The sequence below is a fragment of the Notothenia coriiceps genome, unplaced genomic scaffold (genome assembly GCF_000735185.1).
Source record: "Notothenia coriiceps isolate Sejong01 unplaced genomic scaffold, NC01 NC01_scaffold00019001, whole genome shotgun sequence".
In the NCBI taxonomy this organism is placed as follows: Eukaryota; Metazoa; Chordata; class Actinopteri; order Perciformes; family Nototheniidae; genus Notothenia; species Notothenia coriiceps.
The window spans coordinates 1,564,474-1,583,804 of record NW_011351702.1 but is presented as its reverse complement, the minus strand read 5'-3'; the positions used below and the strand labels follow the sequence as shown (position 1 = coordinate 1,583,804).

Here is a 19,331-nt window from a genome sequence, read left to right as displayed (position 1 = left end):
CTTCATTAAGCCAAACGGGTCATATTGACCCCACCCCTTTTCACATAAACATGACGTGTTGCTATAGCAACGCCTTTTGTCTACTGCGGTTCCCACTACTGACTGTAGTGAATGAGTGCGCTCCCGCTCACCGGAGACTGCTCGCGCTGCGCTCCGCAGCAAACAGCTGTGGGGCAATTTTAAAGTACGTTATGCTGGCCGGGGTGTCTAAATAATGCTTCCGGGCCAGCGGGCCATTTATAATGTCGAGCCCTGTTCATATGAACAGCTGAGACTCCACAGATCAGGTCAGAGGTCCTGGCGATCCACTAGCAAAACAAACCTCCAGTAGGCTATTAACCTTACTGTTTTTACTAACAGTAACCAACTAATAATTTTCATAAAGTGCATATTTATTCCAAACTCACAATATATATATCCTTCCAGTAATAAAACGTAATGCACAATGCAATGGTACACAGTATCCAAAGTCTTTAGGCACTGGTTAGAGGCATTCATGTAAAGCAGATCGCCAGAATCCAATACTGGTAAAAACGTTACAGAGATCAAATGTTTCCTTGTCTGAAAGGAGAAACCTAATTTTAAAACAACATTTTCAGTGTGTGGCTTGAAAGATAAAGCGATACACCTCCTTTATCCTCTGAGGAAAATGTTGAACTCTCTCTACCTTGGGGCTGGAATATGTAAAGTGCATGTATACATTTCTTAGAGACATGTATTAAATCAGTTTCCGACGAAAGGTAAACATACGTCATACTATGCAATAATCAACAGAGTAGGAGACAGGCATATCTCGTTACTTCACAATAAGGTAGATCAAATACGAGTGAGTTCAATCATAATTTACGTCTGTTTAGGTTTAGTAATATAACAAGTACTTGCCCGTCTTTGCGCACTTGCTCAAACAACAGGGGTTGGTAACACATCGACAAGTTCCCTGACTGTCCAACTGTACTTGTCCAGGTCATCGTAAGTGTGTTATATACGATCCAAACATACATAANTCAGCAGGAGAGGACTCTTTAAAGTAGAGACACTACATACTGATATACACCTGAACATCAGCAGGAGAGGACTCTTTAAAGTAGAGACACTACATACTGATATACACCTGAACATCAGCAGGAGAGGACTCTTTAAAGTAGAGACACTACATACTGATATACACCTGAACATCAGCAGGAGAGGACTCTTTAAAGTAGAGACACTACATACTGATATGAAACCAGAAAACAAGCAAAATAGGGCCCCTTTAAAATAATAAAAAACGAAGCTTAAATTACAAAATTGGATGCTGATTTGGGAGCCATACAGTTAGAAAGCATTAGTGGGGGTTTTATAGATTCAACTTGAGGTTCTGCACGTGTTGCAGTAGTGGAAAGAGAAGCTCACCCATGTCCAGACCTGAACAGCACATTTAACCCAGTTCTCTCATGAAGTGTTTATATGGTGACGTGTTGGGTTAAAAAAGAAATGGTGACAGTGATAGTCAGAAACAAGTCTGAGCAAGAGAACCAGCCTCATCTGAAGACGTGGTGATGGATGTGTATCTGAGGTCAGATGTTTACAGATGTGTTGATTATTGCTAATGTTACAGAGGGATTTACAGTGTTTCTGGGCGGAGAGTTCAAGTGTTGCTGGGAAATTAGAGCACTCAACGCAGGAAATGAGAGGAAAAAATGTAGCCATGCAGTGCAAACAGATTTCACAGATGAGGTCATTAGTGAAACAAATGCTGCTAATGAAAGGGCTTATGGGAAAAGGGAGAGGGGGAGAGAGGGGGAGAGAGGGGGAGATACTGTAATGAAAGTAATGGATGAAAAAACAGAAGGGGGCGACAAAATAATATTTAAAAAAGGGAGCAATGATTGAGGAAAGACAGATAAGAGAATAATGAATGATGTGACGAAGGAGGGAAGGTGTATGGATATAGGAAGGGTTGACACGTGGAAAAGAAGGGAGGGAGACACAATGATAAAAGAGAAGGGTGCCACATGGAGAAGATATGATAGAAAATGAGAAAATGAAATGAAAAACAACAAAAGGGAAAGTCAAAAGTATAAATAAATAAGATTTAAGTTGGCTGGATGTTTAATGATGTCCTTTGCATTTGTAAAGTGTCTTAAAAGCACTCTGTAAATAGATAAACAGCAAGTATATAAATACTAAGAAAGAAAGGATTATAAAACTAAGTAAATGCACTGACCCTCTCTCTCTCTCTCTCTCTTTACTCCCTCTCCTCTCTGACCTGTCGCTGAACAAACTGCTGCAGAAATGTCACTTTGGTGACGGAGGGCAACGACCCGCTGAGCAAACCAAAGATTACCACAGAAGAAGAAACCCTAAAGCACACAGTTCAAACATCGCTCTGATTAAAGTCCTGTCCAGCAGCGGAGATAAAACCCCTCTTTTCAACGATCAGACACTCAAAGTGCTTCCACATTGCATCCTCTGATCATCCCCACATTGTTGGCCTGCGTTCACACACTCATGCAGACTTTTTATTCCAATATAAAACATGATGTGACTTCCTAAGCAGGAGTAAATGCAACAACTGCTTTCACCTTGAATTATGAAATCAGCGTTTAATGAGCGTGCCGCAGCAGAGAGGAGCTTCCTGACATGTTGGCACTCATCCCCGCCGCACATGAGCTCCAGCATGTCGCATTTCCACAACAGCCCGTCTCATAAAAGTACAGCTGGATACGGCTGTTAGTCATTATTATCTAAATATTTCATTTGCAGGTTTTTTTCTAAAGTAGAGGTTCCCCCTTTCCCTGAAGGAACTCCTTTCTGTCATTGAGTAGACTAACCCCGATTAGGCGACATATTTAATGCATGTTTTTATATTTAATTCAGTGCACAACAAAAACAGCTGAAATACAAATGGATATAAAACAACAAGAAGCAGCAAATCCTCACATTTGAGCATTTTGGATTAAAAGTCCCATGTCATGCTTTTCCGGTTCTTACCCGTCCCCTTGTGTGTTATGTAGCTTTCTCTGCATGTGAACGGTCTGCAGAGTCAAAACCCTCAAAGTACACCCTGTAGGGAGTACAACTCTAACACAGAGAAGACCTGTCTATGCTGCCCCAGAACGCCTCGTTGGAGATTTTCTTTTTCCATTGTTTGCTTCCTGGGTTCTGTGACGTGTGAACACCCAAATCAACAACAAATGACCGGATTGGCCCAAATGGACCAATCCGCGGAGCCCCTCACTCACCAGGATCCCTTGGCTAACTAACAGGGAGTCCCATTGACTTGCATAGAGCTCCCTGGTTGGTAATAGACTTTACCTCACACTGACTATATACAGTATTGATTGTCCTTCCTCCTTATCTTCCAACCATTTGGACGCAGACTAGCATTTCCCCATAACGATGTTGTTTAACAACCGGCGTAAACGGACCTTCGTGCTATCGAGCAGTGAGCGTGAGATGTCCTGTTCAGTTGACGTCAAATCCAACGGGATGCCATAAATAAACTACACAGAATCACACTACACACCTACGCAATGATTACATTCAGGCAGACTGTAGAATACAACCTCTTTGGACAATTCATATACTTATTGAAAACAAGCTACAAAATGTAATACCTTGTAAAAATGCTGTTTAATACTTTTTAATAGCCTTCATTTTCGCTAATTTGATTTCAACTTGTAATACTTTTTAAGACCCCGCGGCACCCTGGATAGAGAACAGAGAAAAGCAGGCTAACGTGAAGCTTGTCTGTTTACTATAGCTCGTGAATTTCCTATGGGATCAAACAATAATGAAATACAGCACGGGGAATGATTTGTTGATTATATTTTGTATGATTAATCTGAATCTTCAAAGTTACTTAAAAGATTAAATAAATGGAGTAACAAGCATGTAAGATGAAGTAGAAAATACTCCATTAAAGTACATGTAACTAGTATACTTAAGTACAGGCACGTGCACAAAGTGGGCTTGAGCCCCTGCCCTTTTTCTTCCTCCAGAGAAAGTGCCCTTTTTTCCTCTTTTTTATTTTTTATATAAATGAATATATATCTACTGCTGTTTGCGTTTCCCTTTCCAAAAATATATTGATTGAATACAAAATAAAAATATCAGGTCGGGAGATTAGACTGTGAAGTTCCGATGCTCTCTCTAACCTCCTTCCCTCCCTCCACGTCTCGCGCACAGCGGTGCGGACAGCCCCTTCAGGCAGACAGGTAGCACCACCTCCCACCTTACAGTCCCATGATATAATAATAATAATAATAATACATTACATTTATAAAGCGCTTTTCCTGGTGCTCAAAGCGCTTAATATGCCGGCTTTTCTTGGCTTGTTTGAAGGTGAGTGGTGATGAACAAATGACTAAACTGCCGGTGCCTCGAGTTTACAGCTAATTAGCCAAAAGACAAAAACAAGTAGAGTTAACTAAGGTAGGCTACTAGCTAATGGATAAGTTAGCTCAAGGTTTAGCTAAGGCAATTTATCATGGGCATACANCGATCTGAGTTCATGTCACACTCCTCCCTCCACGTCTCGCGCACAGCGGTGCGGACATCAGCAGTCACTCCAGACAGACAGGTAGCAGCACCTCCCACTTTACTGTTCCATGTTATGCCGGCTTTTCTTGGCTTGTTTGAAGGTGAGTGGTGATGAACAAATGACTAAACTGCCGGTGCCTCGAGTTTACAGCTAATTAGCCAAAAGACAAAAACAAATAGAGTTAACTAAGGTAGGCTACTAGCTAATGGATAAGTTAGCTCAAGGTTTAGCTAAGGCAATTTATCATGGGCATACAGGCTAATGTACTTAAGGGGAGACACTTAAAATGAATACAGTAAAATGTGTGTCTAATAACTTCATCACAATCGCCACATTGATATGCAAATTAGGCGTGAACTAGTACACTCGTAATAAAGTACTGTTTTATCTCTTATCTTGATTAAAATGTGCCAATGTGCATGCAGTTACCAAGGCATTGCAGGTGAAAAGGATAAAACAAACAAAAAAACATATCACCTCACAACTTCCCCAGATAGTTACTTACGTCAAGTCGCTATTTTCTCCTGAAATGTTGTGTTTAAATGCAGATTATCTTTAAATCTATAGATAACTTCATCATTTTGATTGTTGGCTGCTCATTTAATAACTATTAATGTTACTAGTTTGTTGTCTGCTCTTGTGCTTGGTGAATATAGAAGACTATTGTCTCTGTGTTAGCTGATTATTAGAACTCTGTTGAGTATTAAACAATTGCGTGAGTGTGAGGCGATTAAAATAAATTGGTCAGTAAGTCAGAGATGTGCAACTATATTTAACTTTTTGTTTTACATTTTTTTTAATAAATGATTATGGGAAGTGCCCTTTTTCTCACTTGAGCCCCCGCCCCCCAAAATGTATGTGCACGTCCCTGCTTAAGAACAATCGCTGAGTAAGGGCACTTGATGTCCACCACTGCATTTAACAAGCAGTAACCACCCAACAAACTCTAATTTATGCTACATCAATGAATTGAGCTGGCGTGCACCCAGCGGCAGGCAGTACACACACACACACACACACACACACACACACACACACACACACACACACACACACACACACACACACACACACACACACACACACACACACACACACACACACACACACACTGTGTCTATGCTGCTGTGATACCACCACCACCACCACACCTACAGCTTCTACCAGAGGTTGTTCCTCTCCGCCCTGTGCATGCAGCAGCAGGCGGATACAGACCTGGGCTGACAGAAGCAGGCATCTNAGAAGAGACACGAAGAAGAGGGGACACATGTTGATGTAGAAGAGACATGAAGAAGAGGGGACACATGTTGATGTAGAAGAGACATGAAGAAGAGGGGACACATGTTGATGTAGAAGAGACATGAAGAAGAGGGGACACATGTTGATGTAGAAGAGACATGAAGAAGTGGATTTTGCACAATAGGTGACCTTTAAAATACAACATTTGTTTATTCTGCAGCAGTAAACAAAAATGTTATCAAAAATACAAAAATGAGCCGTGCCGTCAATCTGAAATAGGTAACATCGACAAGCACTTTTTGTCCCAGCTTGACTTCACCTGGACCTGAACGCCCCACAGTGATTTCTGATTGGACGTGGGCCTCAAATGACGGAAGGACACAGTCTTCAGGATATACGATTCGCTCCACTTGCTCTTAACAAGGAGGATGAAAGAAGACACACAACAAGATGATCCATGTCCAATCCTGTCCGTACATTATGGAGAAGTGCAGCTGAAAGCAATATGGCTGGACCCAAGTCTTCAAACCTTTAGAAAAAAGAAGCGGTTAATGAAAAGACTTTCCTCGTGGCCTGGAGAGTTCAATGTATGAGCACTTGTACGAGGAAGGCGACTAGAAAATCAGAGGAAAAAAGGCATCTGATTTGTTTTATTCTGGTGCACTTAGTATTCACTCAAGCATGTACACTTGCCCTAAGAGCACATCATGTCAACTGGACGTAGATAGATAGGCGGGAGATGGAATTAAGTACTCCTTTAAATCCCATTTGGTGACATCTGGTGCCATATTAATCCTAAGAATAGTTTCCGAAGTGAAATTAATTATTAATTAATATCTTTCTGGGTGAGCTTTCTTTGGTGTTCATTATATTTCAGAGTGTGACCCAGTAGCTTCAAGAAGGAGGGAAACTAAATTACGTTGGATAATTATTTCGGAATTTAGTAGCATATAAAGACGCACTTTGTAAGAGCGAAGATTTTTTTTTAATAGGTGGTGGTCATAAATCAGATGATCTCAGCACTTAATGTGTTGTCCAAGTGACATACAAATGCTTTTTAATGCTCGTAAATCTGTCACAGACGATTACCAAACATATTTATTATGCAGCAGGAAGTTTGGCCAAGATATCACTCTGAGTTTAACTCGGTCTAACTCAGTCTGTGGGTCAGACGCATTTAAGGACTGCATTTTTAAAACAGTTTGTGGTTAGTGTCTGGTTGTTTGGACTGGTTTAATAGGAAAGCTTTCATCCATTTAGCTTGGTTTGTTTGCTCATGTGAGAATAATAACATTTGAATAAACAACCACTGCAGTCTGTGTCCTCTAACAAGGCGTCTGGTTAATTAGAAGTAACCGACCACAGCCAACTCTTAAAGTGCCAGCGGTAATTACTCAGAGTTGCAACTTTAAAAAAAAAAACGTGATCGTGTTTTCAAAATGCTGGCTGAAGCTCTATAGTGGAAAGTAGATTAAAAAAGTTCACGAAGGCAGTTATTATTTTTCATCTTTGCTGTCTAGGACTGCAGGATTTGGGAAGAAATAACTAATTACGATTATTTTGACTTTTTATGCAATTGCTCTGATATGATTCGCGATATTTAAGGGAATTTTTAAAACAATTAAAATAAATATTTTGAAATGATGACAAAATTGTGTGATTTTTTAAGATAATCTACAACAAACAAGGATTTTTTTTATGATGTCTGGAGAATAACGTTTGTAGCCCAGGACTCTCAGCACCACAATATTTAATTCAGAACGATATTTTCCCTGTTTGTGAATATTTGTTGATACAAATATTGCACTCTAGTCCATTTTGTAACTTTGATAACATTACATAACATATTGGCAGCCTTCCTATCAGCTATATTTCAATCATATAGATTCAACATCAGAATGAATTGACTGACCTGACAGTATGGCAGTATAGACGTTTAAATACTGATCATTTCATTGACTGCCCACGCCTGTTAAATGCATTTGCAACCGAATATCAAAATCTATACATTCATCAATATTTTTCATATTGACATAAATAAAATGAATGACTACGGTGAAATGGTTGCCCAAAGTGCATAATTCACAGAGTTAACACTCAACTCAGCTTCACTACAGAGGTGCTGCATATTGCTTCAGTTTCGCCATATGGCTTAGTCTGTAGGCAAGCCCTTCCAGCACAAGAGCTTTAGTTAGCAGAGTAAAAATGTGTCAGATGACCCAAAACATGGCTCTTAACAAATAGTAATGTTGATCTATCTTACTATGATATTTAAAATATTACAAGAGACTTAAACATGTGGTCTCTACGTACATTCTGTTGAAATGTTGGCCTGTCTCTTCGTACGTAAACCCATACCTCCATACCGTTTATGTAAATGCAACAGTGGAGCTCCATGGAAGTATTTAGGGCAGAAGAGTTCCAACACAAGCTGGAATCATATCATCGATACAGGCGACATATCTACTGCGAAACGAGGATATTTTGCCAATAATGGACATGAGAAGTAAACACAAATAGAGGTCTCGTCTTAAAATATTCTCTAATATTTAGAGCTTGACAAGTTCAAGGAGACTGTCGATACCTGTTGGGAGATTTATTATTCATCCAACCCGTCTCCGGAATAGGAATGAGAAAGAAATGAGCACATTAAGAAAAACTACAGCAATAAAACAAGCTTCTTAACTTAATTTCCCTCCACCAGTGGCAGCGCTGGGATAGGCTACAGCCATACCAAGAAATGGCTTAGCCCCACCTTAGCCCCACCATGAAAAATGATGTTAAAGTAAGCAAAATAAAGTCCGCCAACTCGCGGAGTAAATTGCACGGACAGCAGTTAGTAAGATTGATTTCAGTAGCCACTTGTCTGGAAATACCGAAGACTAGAAACGGTTTTGAAAACTTTTGTCACGTAGTGATCGTCTTCTCAATAGAACATCTTTGATAACGTCTTCTGGCCAATCAGAATCAAGATAACGGCGTGGTGTTGTTGCAGGAAGTCCTGACGGAGAATACTTTTGCTGTAGTACATCTCTATATACATCGATACAACATTACGTCTTGATAGAAATCAACACGTAATGAAATAAGACCCCACGGTTTGATGATTGATAGGTGTGTGGGCTGTCTTTCATTTTGACACACAGAACAATGTTATAATAAACATACATACATGTAGGCCTATGTATGTTTATTATAACATTGTTCTGTGAAAATAAATTAAATAAATACATAAAAAATAATAATAAATAATAAATAAAATTTATCTTTCCATTCCCACAACAATATACATAAAGAAATGGCATATTTTGGACATAGTTCGAATGTTGATTAATCATGATTAATTAATTTTTAAGCTGTGATTAATCGGATTAAAATGTTTAATCGTTTGAAAGCCCTATTATAAATGCAAGAGTACTTAGTTATAAGACCTTCAATCCCTGGTCATTGACCAAGTCTTTAAATGCATAATTTGAGGCTGCAAAATAGCAGATCTTTTTAGCTGAGTGCAAGATCCATCAAAGGGGAAAGAAAACAATATTTTGATCTGGTGTGGTCAAAGCAATTACCATTTCAACTCTGAAACTCAACGAAGGTAGTTTTCCATCACCTCCAATGCATGATGACCATGAAAACAAAATCTGGATTGTTTCAGAGAGCGCCTGCAGAGCCACAAAAGACATTGTACAACTGTTTTTACAGGCCAAGTCCCCAAGACAAGTATACTGACGATGTGTGTCTTTATGCTGAGTTTCCAGCCCTCGAGAAACTTGAATAAACCTTCATTACTCATGAATCTGTTTTTTCTACAGTGTAAGTTGGAGTTCCAGGGCTGCCTCTCTGGGAAGACGGTCTCAGTGAAGTGTGACGGGCTGTGTCCCTGTCTGCCTGGTCAGGAGCACAGCAAACCAGCACATAGGAACAATAAGGCTGGTGAGTACTGGAGCTCTCAGCTCAATGAAATAAACTATTTAGATATGTAGTTGCGTTTTGTTCAGAAATAGGCCAACTCTTTCACAATCCTTCTGACTTCACACATAGCAAAAGGTGTTGATTTATGTTGAATACTTGTCATTTAGGCTGTTGCATAGCTTCTCTTCTTTGTCTCCATGTCCATGTCAGCTGTGGAGAGCTTGTCAGTCACTTCTGGTTCAGATGGATTTCTCAGATAGAGACAGTTATTACTACAGTACAACACACACAAACACACACACACACACACACACACACACACACACACACACACACACACACACACACACACACACACACACACACATATACCGTGGTAATCCTTCAAATTCTTTCATTCCTTTTCCCCTCACTCGTGTTATTTTCTTCCCCTTCCATCCCTTCACCCCCACCCGTTTTCTGACAGCTACAGGGGGCAGTGATGGAGTGAGTGTGTGTGTCTTATTGTTTGTCATGAAAACCGGATTTCAGCAGATGAATGGAAAGATTCTAGAGGAGAAATGCAATCTAACGTAAAGCTCAGCAGAAAAGGATGGATTGTTATCATTACACATTTGCTCTACTGGGATGGTTTTACTTCCTGTGAGTGCGTGTCCATCACACATTTTTCTAATCACTTTTTGATTACGACAAAAATGACCCACATCGGATAAATCTTCACACACATTTCATAAAAACGAAATATTTCTGCTAAAAAATGACGAGTAACGGGTAACATTTAGCGAGTGATGCTGTGACGGAGACGTGTTTTATCAACTTTATTTATCCCCCCCAGGTTTTTTCAATAGCAACTATAATGATGTGTTACATTTGCTGAGGAATTGACTCTGGGAGTGGATGAATAGAATAATAATCTATTTACAGATCTTTAACCACATCAAAATACAGCATTACACGTTTCCCTATCAGACTCTCTGCTTTTAGTCTTTTCTGTACGTTTTCTGTTTGAACTTAGTCATTTCTTATTTTCCTCTCTCTCCCTGGATTTATCTTCTTCTCAATGGTGTCTCTACACTTTCCACCACCATAGCAGGGATGATAGAATCTCTCATTAGATCAGCAACACGAAATGGTAAACAGATGGAGATGGCAGTAGGTGAGGAAAACATTTTGTGCATGTCAGATTGTGTTCCTATGGTAACAGCCAAAAGATTGCAACAGTTTCGTATATGCGATCACTCCTCTGTGTTTACTGATAGTCGGGTTCAAACAGGGTCTGCACATTCCTACCAAGCACCTGCGTCTGCAAAGAGTTGCATCCCTTTTGCAGTACACAGGGCTGTTTTATTTACAAGCCACAGGAGGTTTTTATCAACGTGTGTGTGTGTGTGTGTGTGTGTGTGTGTGTGTGTGTGTGTGTGTGTGTGTGTGTGTGTGTGTGTGTGTGTGTGTGTGTGTGTGTGTGTGTGTGTGTGTGTGTGTGTGTGTGTGTGTGTGTGTGTGTGTGTGTGGAGGGGGGGGGTAGTGGGGTTGTATTGCTCACTTTGAAAGAAACGCCTTCAGACAATACCTGGCGCAACCTTAATCAGTTTATCTTTATTAATCAGTGTTAAGCCGTATCTGTGTATCTCATCTGCATGGAGGGCAGATGAGATACACTAATTACTGTATAACTATAATAACTGTTTGATTCAAGAAAGAGTAAGGCCAAGGAGCTCACTGAGCTTGAATATATTCATATACATTATCATCTTGTTTCATTATTAACTCCTATTCTAATTATTCACACTATTATTGGTGTCATCGCAGTACAATTTAATACATTAATTCAGGCAAAGGAAGATTGAATACCAATATTTTGTCTAGGTCTTTGCATTTAAGAAGCAGGTAAAACGAACCAGTGAAGTCAGAGCAGGTCGTTGATGCATCTGATGAGATTTTAGTCAAGACTCTGTTGGGAATAAATCACTAACTATCTACTGTTTATTTTATAAAGCGTCATTAGTTTACATGTAATTTCTAGTGAGTGGTACATTTCGGATTTCTTGTGCTTATTTATTTATGACGGTGTCTCACAACTGTCACTTTCACATACTATATTCAAATGAAACACTGCATTGTGGGATTGTAAACAGGAAGCTGTGTTTTGTACAATGTCAGGATTGTTGAGGTTATTATATCATCCATGACAGTTTTCAGTATTTGGATGTCAAATAAAAAGTGAGAGAGTAAATTCATCAGCTTCAAAGTAATAGTGATTTCAGACGCAGCTAAATGTTTCAACATGCTTTATTCTTCAGAAGTAAAAGTTGAAATGTATAATTTGTCAAGTTGAATATTGAGTGCAGCACACCGACGGTTCAAAAAGGTTTATAGCAAACTTGGTTTTCAGGGTAGGCAGACGGAGAGACTTTTTGGGGCTGATCCAGGGTCTGGATTGACAGACACGAGGAGCTGGGAGTGAGCAGGCAGGAGACTGGGAATCCGGAGACTGGCAGGCAGAGATAAAGACTTAGCACAGGGAACAGAGTGTTAACGCAGGAGCACGGACGTGCACAGACATTTTGGGGGGCGGGAGCTCAAGTGAGAAAAAGGGCACTTCCCATAATCATTTATTAAAAAAAATGTAAAACAAAAAGTTAAATATAGTTGCACATCTCTGACTTACTGACCAATTTATTATTATTTATACTCTCACACTCATGCAATTGTTTAATACTCAACAGAATTCTACAGAATAATCAGTTAACACAGAGACAATGGTCTTCTATTGCCTAGTATTCACTACGCACAAGAGCAGACAACAAACTAGTACAATTAGCAGCCAACAATCAAAATTGTTCAAAATTACAAGCAAAAAGATCGTTTTTTCATGTACTTGTTATTTAGTTATTTTGGCCTATTTTGCTTCCATGTTTTCTTTCACTCTAATGAAAAGAAAACTTCCAAAAAACATTTATAAATGGTGTTTGTTTTACTACCATGTCTGAATTCATCTAAAGATTTAAAGCTAATCTGCATATTTAAACATAACATTTCAGGGGGAAATACTGACTTGACGTAAGTACCCAGCTAGAAATGTTTGGTTCTAAAAACATTCTGAGAATGTTACAGTCATTGTTCTAGGAAGGTTTTCAGCGGGAAGTTTTTGTTTGGTTCCCAGAACGTTCTTCTGAAAGGTAGGTTAACGTTCTCTAAAAACATTCTTAAAATGTTTGGTGAAAACATTGTTAGAACATTATGCCCTACTGTTCTTAAAACGTTTTCAGCGGGAAGTTTTTGTTTGGTTCCCAGAATGTTCTTCTGAAAGGTAGGATAACGCTCTCTAAAAACATTCTTAAAATGTTTGGTGATAACCTTCTTAAAATGTTTTTGAAAACATTGTTAGAACATTATGCCCTACTGTTCTTAAAACGTTTTTGCCAGAAGCTTTTATTTTGGTTCCCAGAATGTTCTTCTGAAAGGTAGGTTAACGTTCTCTAAAAACATTCTTAAAATGTTTTTGATAACATTGTTAGAACATTATGCCCTACTGTTCTTAAAACATTTTCAGCTGCAAGTTAGATTTTTTATGTTGCCAGAATGTTATTATTTTAGAGAAGGATNAGAGGAAAATATGGCATGAGGGGAAGGAACTAGTCAATGGAACTAAAAGGCAAATTAATAATAAGCATGAATTTCATTAAAGTCACATTTTTCATCATTTAATTTGCCTTTTAGTTCCATTGACTAGTTCCTTCCCCTCATGCCATATTTTCCTCTCAGCTCACATACTGGACGAACCTTGTTTCTTCCTGATCAAATCAGCGTGAGGAAGAATACTTCATCTGCTCTTCCTGTCATGTGACCATTGTTTAGACTTCAGATTAATACCGCTCCATCTGTTTTGTCTGTCAGGAGGACGAGGTCTGAGCGGGACGTTCACTTGTAAAAACTTTTCAGTGAGAAACGAAAAAGTTGTGAACTTCAAGTCTTAAATGGAGTTGTTGCAACACATGTATAAAATACTGTTAACTTCACGCAGTGTTGAAGCTGTTTACACACCACTTTAAAGTAGAGACTCCTATCCAGCTTGGTAAATAAAGTGTTTTTCCACATTTTAGCTCCACTGTCTTCCACAAAGCTGCCGGCATCAACAGACTCACTCATTATGGGCTGTGGCTGCAGCTGCTCCCTGTTACAGTGGCTTTGGCCTGAGATATGAGACTTGAGGCAGGTGAGGAGCAGCTAGGTTACCCCCCCGACACACACATAGGATTTTACCACTTCCTGTTCCCTGAAGTTAATGGTTTTTGAATGTGTTATCCTGAAATAAGGTCTGTGGTTAACACACGCTGAAGAGACTTGAACGTTTTGTTCTTCGTCAGTAAATACCCCACTGGTGGTGAATTTAAAATTGGCAGTTGCTAACAAGTTCCTAAATGAGATGACTACTTTCCCCCGGGAGCATTTTCCTTTTGATTAATTTTGATTTGAACAAAGACAAGAAAAGCTTGAAACAGAATATTAAAAACTTGTTTTACCTTTGAGCTCCCCGGCCCTACAGTGTAAAGTAATACAGTCCTTTTAACCATCTTTTCCTCTCATGTTGACCCTTGCAGGCCAGAGAAGCTTGAGTGATTCAACTGAAAATAGTTTTAGCTAGTTTTTCTGCAAGAGATAAAAACACCCGGTCCTCTATAGCCTCATGTTATTTCTGGAGATTGCCTTTACGCTTCAAAAATCACAAATGAGGTTGTTTCATGAAGACTATCCTGCTGATCGAAATGTTGTATTATTATAACACTTGCAGATATGAGGCCTAGTGAAAATGTACATTAAAAAGGAATGGGGTGTGGCACAAAGGCTGAACGGCGGCAGCCTGAGGCATTCATTAAAATTGCACTTTCTAACTGCTTACAAGAGATAAATAAATCACTTTTAATGAATTCACTGGAGAANGGCAACATTTAAGCTTTTGTTCCAGGTTTAATATGTGCAATAAAAAGTTCATTTCAATAAGTTCTCTGCAATAAACATTAACCATCCGGCCCTCCACTAGTACCCATTTTTTTTACTTTTGCCCATGTGTATTTTGAGTTTTGACCCCCTGGTGTAATGTCTCGTTCTCATCACCGTCATTAAATGTATTTACGTATGATTTAGAATGCTGTTTCTTTGCACTTTATCTTAATGCTTTTGCAGCCAGTAAGACATCCAAATGCCAATCAAAATAACTGCCTTGCACCGACATAGATTATTATCTCCTGCCCAAATTGCATGACTGAAATGGCAGTTGTGGGGTAACTGTAAATCCCCAGATTGACGTGATTGTGACCGCTCTTTAACGTCTGCCTAATACTGAAACTTCCGTAATTCTGGGGGCTCAAACTCTCTACCAAAGTTAATCTGTTTGTTTCTGCTCCAGTCTCAACCTGCTCCCGGCTAACCTCAGATCAGAGAGATCCGCGTGTCCCTGTAGGCGTCCTGGAGGAGAGGGCTCAGAGAAACGCTGCAACCAGGTCCTGACAGAGCCTGCTGCAGGCAGAGTTCCCTCCGGGTGGACTCTGGAACATTTACAGCTCACTCGTTTTCCACAAAAACAACATATAAACGTTTTTTTTTTTACTCCTCCGTCTCGATGTTGCAGGTGCAGGAAGGGAGGATCTTTCCACCGCAGGCGAAGTGTTGTCATCACCGAGGAGAGACCTGCCGGTTGCAATGAGAAGATAGGAAGACGAGGTAACACGTTTTTCGTTTCTACCATTTTTTATGATAACAGTATAGATGAGACTACCACGTCACTACCGGGCGAAAATGCAGCGGCCCGCCCACTTTTTGGGGAAACACGCTGTCATTTGAAACGCGTAATACAAATTTCTAAATTTTGCCAAACCGATCACGAAATTTTGCAATCCGTGGGATTGTCTGATTTCAAAGAGCCGATCACGAATGGCCAGTCATGCAACCTTACATTAAATCATTTGGAAATCGACGATCTGGCTCCGATAATATTGTAATTAAAATCAGTAGGCGAGGCTTAATTTCGCCGGCTGTCTACGCTCATGAGCCGAGGCGGAAAATCAGTATTTGTATCATGCCAAAGCTTGCTGTGGTCGTTTATTGCTCCTCAAACATTATAAACAAATCCAGAGTTCATGTTTCTGAACTTGACCTCTAGAAGAAAGGACTGTCAGGAAGGCTCTGGTGGCTTAGGCTCGATCGCCGTTCAATGACAGCGTTGGTTTCCCCCCGAAAAGGGGCGGGCCTTAAGTTGACGTAGATGTTACGGCTCACTAGGACATCGTCGTGCCTACTGCCTATATTTACCATTATTCGGCCCGATCGTCGATTTCAATATGATTTTAATTAATTGTTGCACTGACTGCCATCTAATCGGGCTCTTTGAGGATCCACAAATCACGTCTTTCTTAAATGTCTGATCGGATTGGCATAAACGACAGAATTTGGAATTTTACCGCCGTTCAAATGACAGCTTTGTTCCCACAAAAAAGTGGGCGGAGCCGTCATTTGCCGAGAAGTGACCGCATTGTGTTACTCCTCATGTTTGCACTCTAACTAATTAAGTTCTAAAAAGCATGTAACTTATCTATTTTTATTTTTATTTGTTTTTCTATCCTTGTGTTTTCCTTTTCTTCAAAATGTGTCGATTACTCAGACCTGTGTTTAGATATGGAGAAGTACATAATAAAGGGATACAGAAAATAATAATATGTACAAATCCATTTACCTTCTCTCATTTAAATCGACTTTTAATGATGTGATTTGGGATAAAAATGTTTATCCTTCTGTGACTTAAGCCTAAAGGCGGCAGATGGATATTAGCTATTAGCTATTTAGCTAATCTGGAATCGAATATCTCTTTCGAGATTTAATGCAGACTTAAACCTTACCGCCCCAGCACGTGCACTCCGCTCTGCATCAGCCAACAGGCTCGCTGCCCCATCACTGGTGAGGGTCCCCAAGCTCCCCTCAGCAAAACACGCTGGGTTTGCGCGTATCCTGGCTCCAAAATGGTGGAATGAGCTCCCATGAAATCAGGACAGCAGACGCTTGACAATCTTCCGCGCGCAGCTTTCAGGTGACTGTCGGCCCTGGTTAAAACCCTTTCAAAATATGAGTTCCATGACAATAACGTTTCTATATATTTTGAAGGGGTTTGTTCCTAAGGGCTGAAACTTCACTGAGCTGCGCCGGAGATGTGTAAGCTGTCTGCTGTCCTGATTTCAAATGGGCGACTCGTCTCCACCATTTTGGAGCCAGGATAGCAACCCACGTGTTGTTTTTGCTGATGGGAGCTTGGCGTCAGGTCACCACATACACAAGTGGATGGCCAGTGCAGGACGAGCTATTTGGACTAAGTGCAGAGCGGAAAGTGCACGTGCCTAGAGAAGTAGTCGCGGTTTATTGCCATTAATCTCAGAAAAGAGAGATGATTGATTCCACGATTTGGAGCTAATAGCTAAATAGCTACTAATCCATCTGCTGCCTTTAGCCTTAATGTCACAGTAAGTACTTTATCCCAAATCAAACTCCTTAAAAGAGTCATTTAAATGAAGAGGTTTAGAATGTATTGTTGTGCACTATTATTATTTTATTCCTGTATTCCTCTTATTTATGTTTTCTCCATATTCTGAAGACAAGGTTGAGTAATGACACATTTTGAATAAAAGTGAAACAACAAGGATTAGAAAAACAAATAAAAAATTAAAAAATAGATAAATTAATGCTTTTTAAGAACTTAATAGTTAGAGTGCATACATGAGAGTAACACATGCGTCAGTTCCGGGCAAAAAATGACGGCTCCGCCCACTTTTTTGGGGGAGAACAAAGCTGTAATTTGAACGGCGGTAAATCCAAATTCTGAAGTTTTTGCCAATCCGATCAGACATTTAAGAAAACCGTGGATTTGTGGATCTTCAAAGAGCCCGGTTACTATGATCAGACAGGCAAACAATTATATTAAATCATTTGAAACCAATCACGATCGGGCTCGATGTATGGTTAAATATGGCAGTAGGCTATCAATGTCCATACATGAGTAACATCTACGTCACTTTACGGCCCCGCCCACTTTTGGGGGAAACCAACGCTGTCACTTGAACGGCGATCGAGCCTGAAGCCACAGAGCTCTTCTGTTACTGTCCTTTCTTCTTAGAGGAAGTTCAGAAACACTGAACTCTGGATTTGTTTTTAATGTTTGAGGCGCAATAAACGACACAGCAGCTTTTTGGCATGATACAAATATTATTTTCCGCCTCGCTCATGAGCGTAACAGCCGGCGAAATTACAGCCTCGCCTACTGATTTTAATTTAACCATATATCGAGCCCGATCGTCGATTTCCAATGATTTAATGTGATGTTTGCCTGACTGGCCATCGTGATCGGGCTCTTTGAAAATCAGACAATCCACGGATTTCAAACATTTCTGATCGGATTGGCAAAAACTTCAGAATTTGTATTGACCGCCATTCAAATGACAGCGTTGTTTCCCCCAAAAAGTGGGCGGGGCCGTCATTTTCGCCCGGTAGTGACGTAGGTGTTAAGTCTCATCTATACTGTTATTCATAAAAAATGGTAGAAAAAGGAATAAAGGATAATAACGTGTTACCTGTTTCCTATCTTCTTCTTGCAGACTCGGCAGGTCTTCTCCTCGGTGATGACACACTTCGCCTGCTGGTGGAAGATCCTCTCCTCCTGCACCTGCAACATCGAGACAGAGGAGTAAAAAAAAAAAACAGTTTAATATATTGTTTTTGTGGAAAAGAGTGAGCTGTAAATGTTCCAGAGTCTCACCCGGAGGAACTCTGCCTGCAGCAGGCTCTTCAGGACCTGGTTGCAGCGTTTCCTCTGAGCCCTCTCCTCCAGGACGCTCTCCAGGAACACGCGGATCTCTCTGATCTGAGTGTTAGCCGGGAGCAGGTTGATGGCCTGGGAGAGAAACAACAGATATAACTTTGTTAGAGAGTGTTGAGCAGACTTTAGGAGTTTCAGTATTAGCAGGGACTTTAAAGAGCGGTCACCAATCATGGTCAATCTGGGGGATTTACATTACCCACAATGCATTTCAGTCATGCATTTGGTGCAGGAGAATAATATCTATCGTTGTGCAAGGCAAGTTTATTTTGATGGCAAATTTGATGTCTTATGGCTGCAAAAGCATTAAGACAAAGTGCAAAAGAAACACATTCTAAAATCATACGTAAATACATTTAATGACGGTGATGAAGAAGCGAGACATTAGAGCAGGGGTGTCAAACTCAAATACACAGTGGGCCAAAAATAAAAAAAATGGGTACTAGTGGAGGGCCGGACTGGTTCAATGTTTATTGCAGAACTTATTGAAATGAACTTATTGCACATATTAAACCTGGAACTAACAAAGCTTAAATGATTGCCTATAAAAACAACATTAAACATTAAATAATCAGTTGATTCATTTCTTATGGCTCTATCTGCAGCTTCTCCAGAGTCATTTCTTATGATTACATTTTCCCACAGGCCAACAACAGCTTCAACAAAACTATTTCCCTCAAAGAGAAACCAAACATGCCCTGTTGTCGTGAGAGAGAAAGTGCAGAAGGAAACATCCATTAAACTCAGTGTGCTGCTCTGTGATGCTAGTTCAAGCAGATACTTGGCATCTCATCTTGG

The 19,331-nt window shown here is 40.0% G+C and overlaps 2 protein-coding genes and 1 long non-coding RNA gene across 3 annotated transcripts in view; 2 read left to right on the top strand and 1 right to left on the bottom strand.

Moving 5' to 3' along the window:
• The window catches only part of LOC104951699 (uncharacterized), a 17,323-nt gene extending 1,369 nt beyond the window's left edge, over positions 1-15,954 (top strand). Inside the window, exons 2-3 of the long non-coding RNA XR_799043.1 lie at positions 11,902-11,904; positions 15,857-15,954. This is a non-coding gene — a long non-coding RNA (uncharacterized lncRNA). The remainder of the gene's footprint in view (positions 1-11,901; positions 11,905-15,856) is intronic.
• Positions 15,955-18,259: 2,305 nt separating this feature from the next.
• LOC104951698 (vam6/Vps39-like protein) lies at positions 18,260-18,947 on the bottom strand. The gene is made up of 2 exons (XM_010778426.1): positions 18,474-18,947; positions 18,260-18,380 (listed from the first exon to the last, which is right to left on the bottom strand). Exons 1-2 carry the CDS (start codon positions 18,705-18,707, stop codon positions 18,285-18,287), a joined length of 330 nt encoding a protein of 109 aa, XP_010776728.1. The 5' UTR covers positions 18,708-18,947; the 3' UTR covers positions 18,260-18,284.
• The window catches only part of LOC104951736 (mitochondrial intermediate peptidase-like), a 10,010-nt gene continuing 9,571 nt past the window's right edge, over positions 18,893-19,331 (top strand). The window contains exon 1 of the mRNA XM_010778468.1: positions 18,893-18,898. Within this exon, the coding sequence (XP_010776770.1) occupies positions 18,893-18,898 (6 nt within the window). The remainder of the gene's footprint in view (positions 18,899-19,331) is intronic.

Excerpts from the sequence above, each read along its gene's own strand:
- LOC104951698 (XM_010778426.1), bottom strand. The coding sequence starts at position 18,707 with ATGATTGGTGACCGCTCTTTAAAGTCCCTGCTAATACTGAAACTCCTA. Across the intron at positions 18,381-18,473 it reads TGCAGGCAGAGTTCCTCCGG|GTGCAGGAGGAGAGGATCTT; the intron begins GTGAGACTCTGG and ends TCGATGTTGCAG.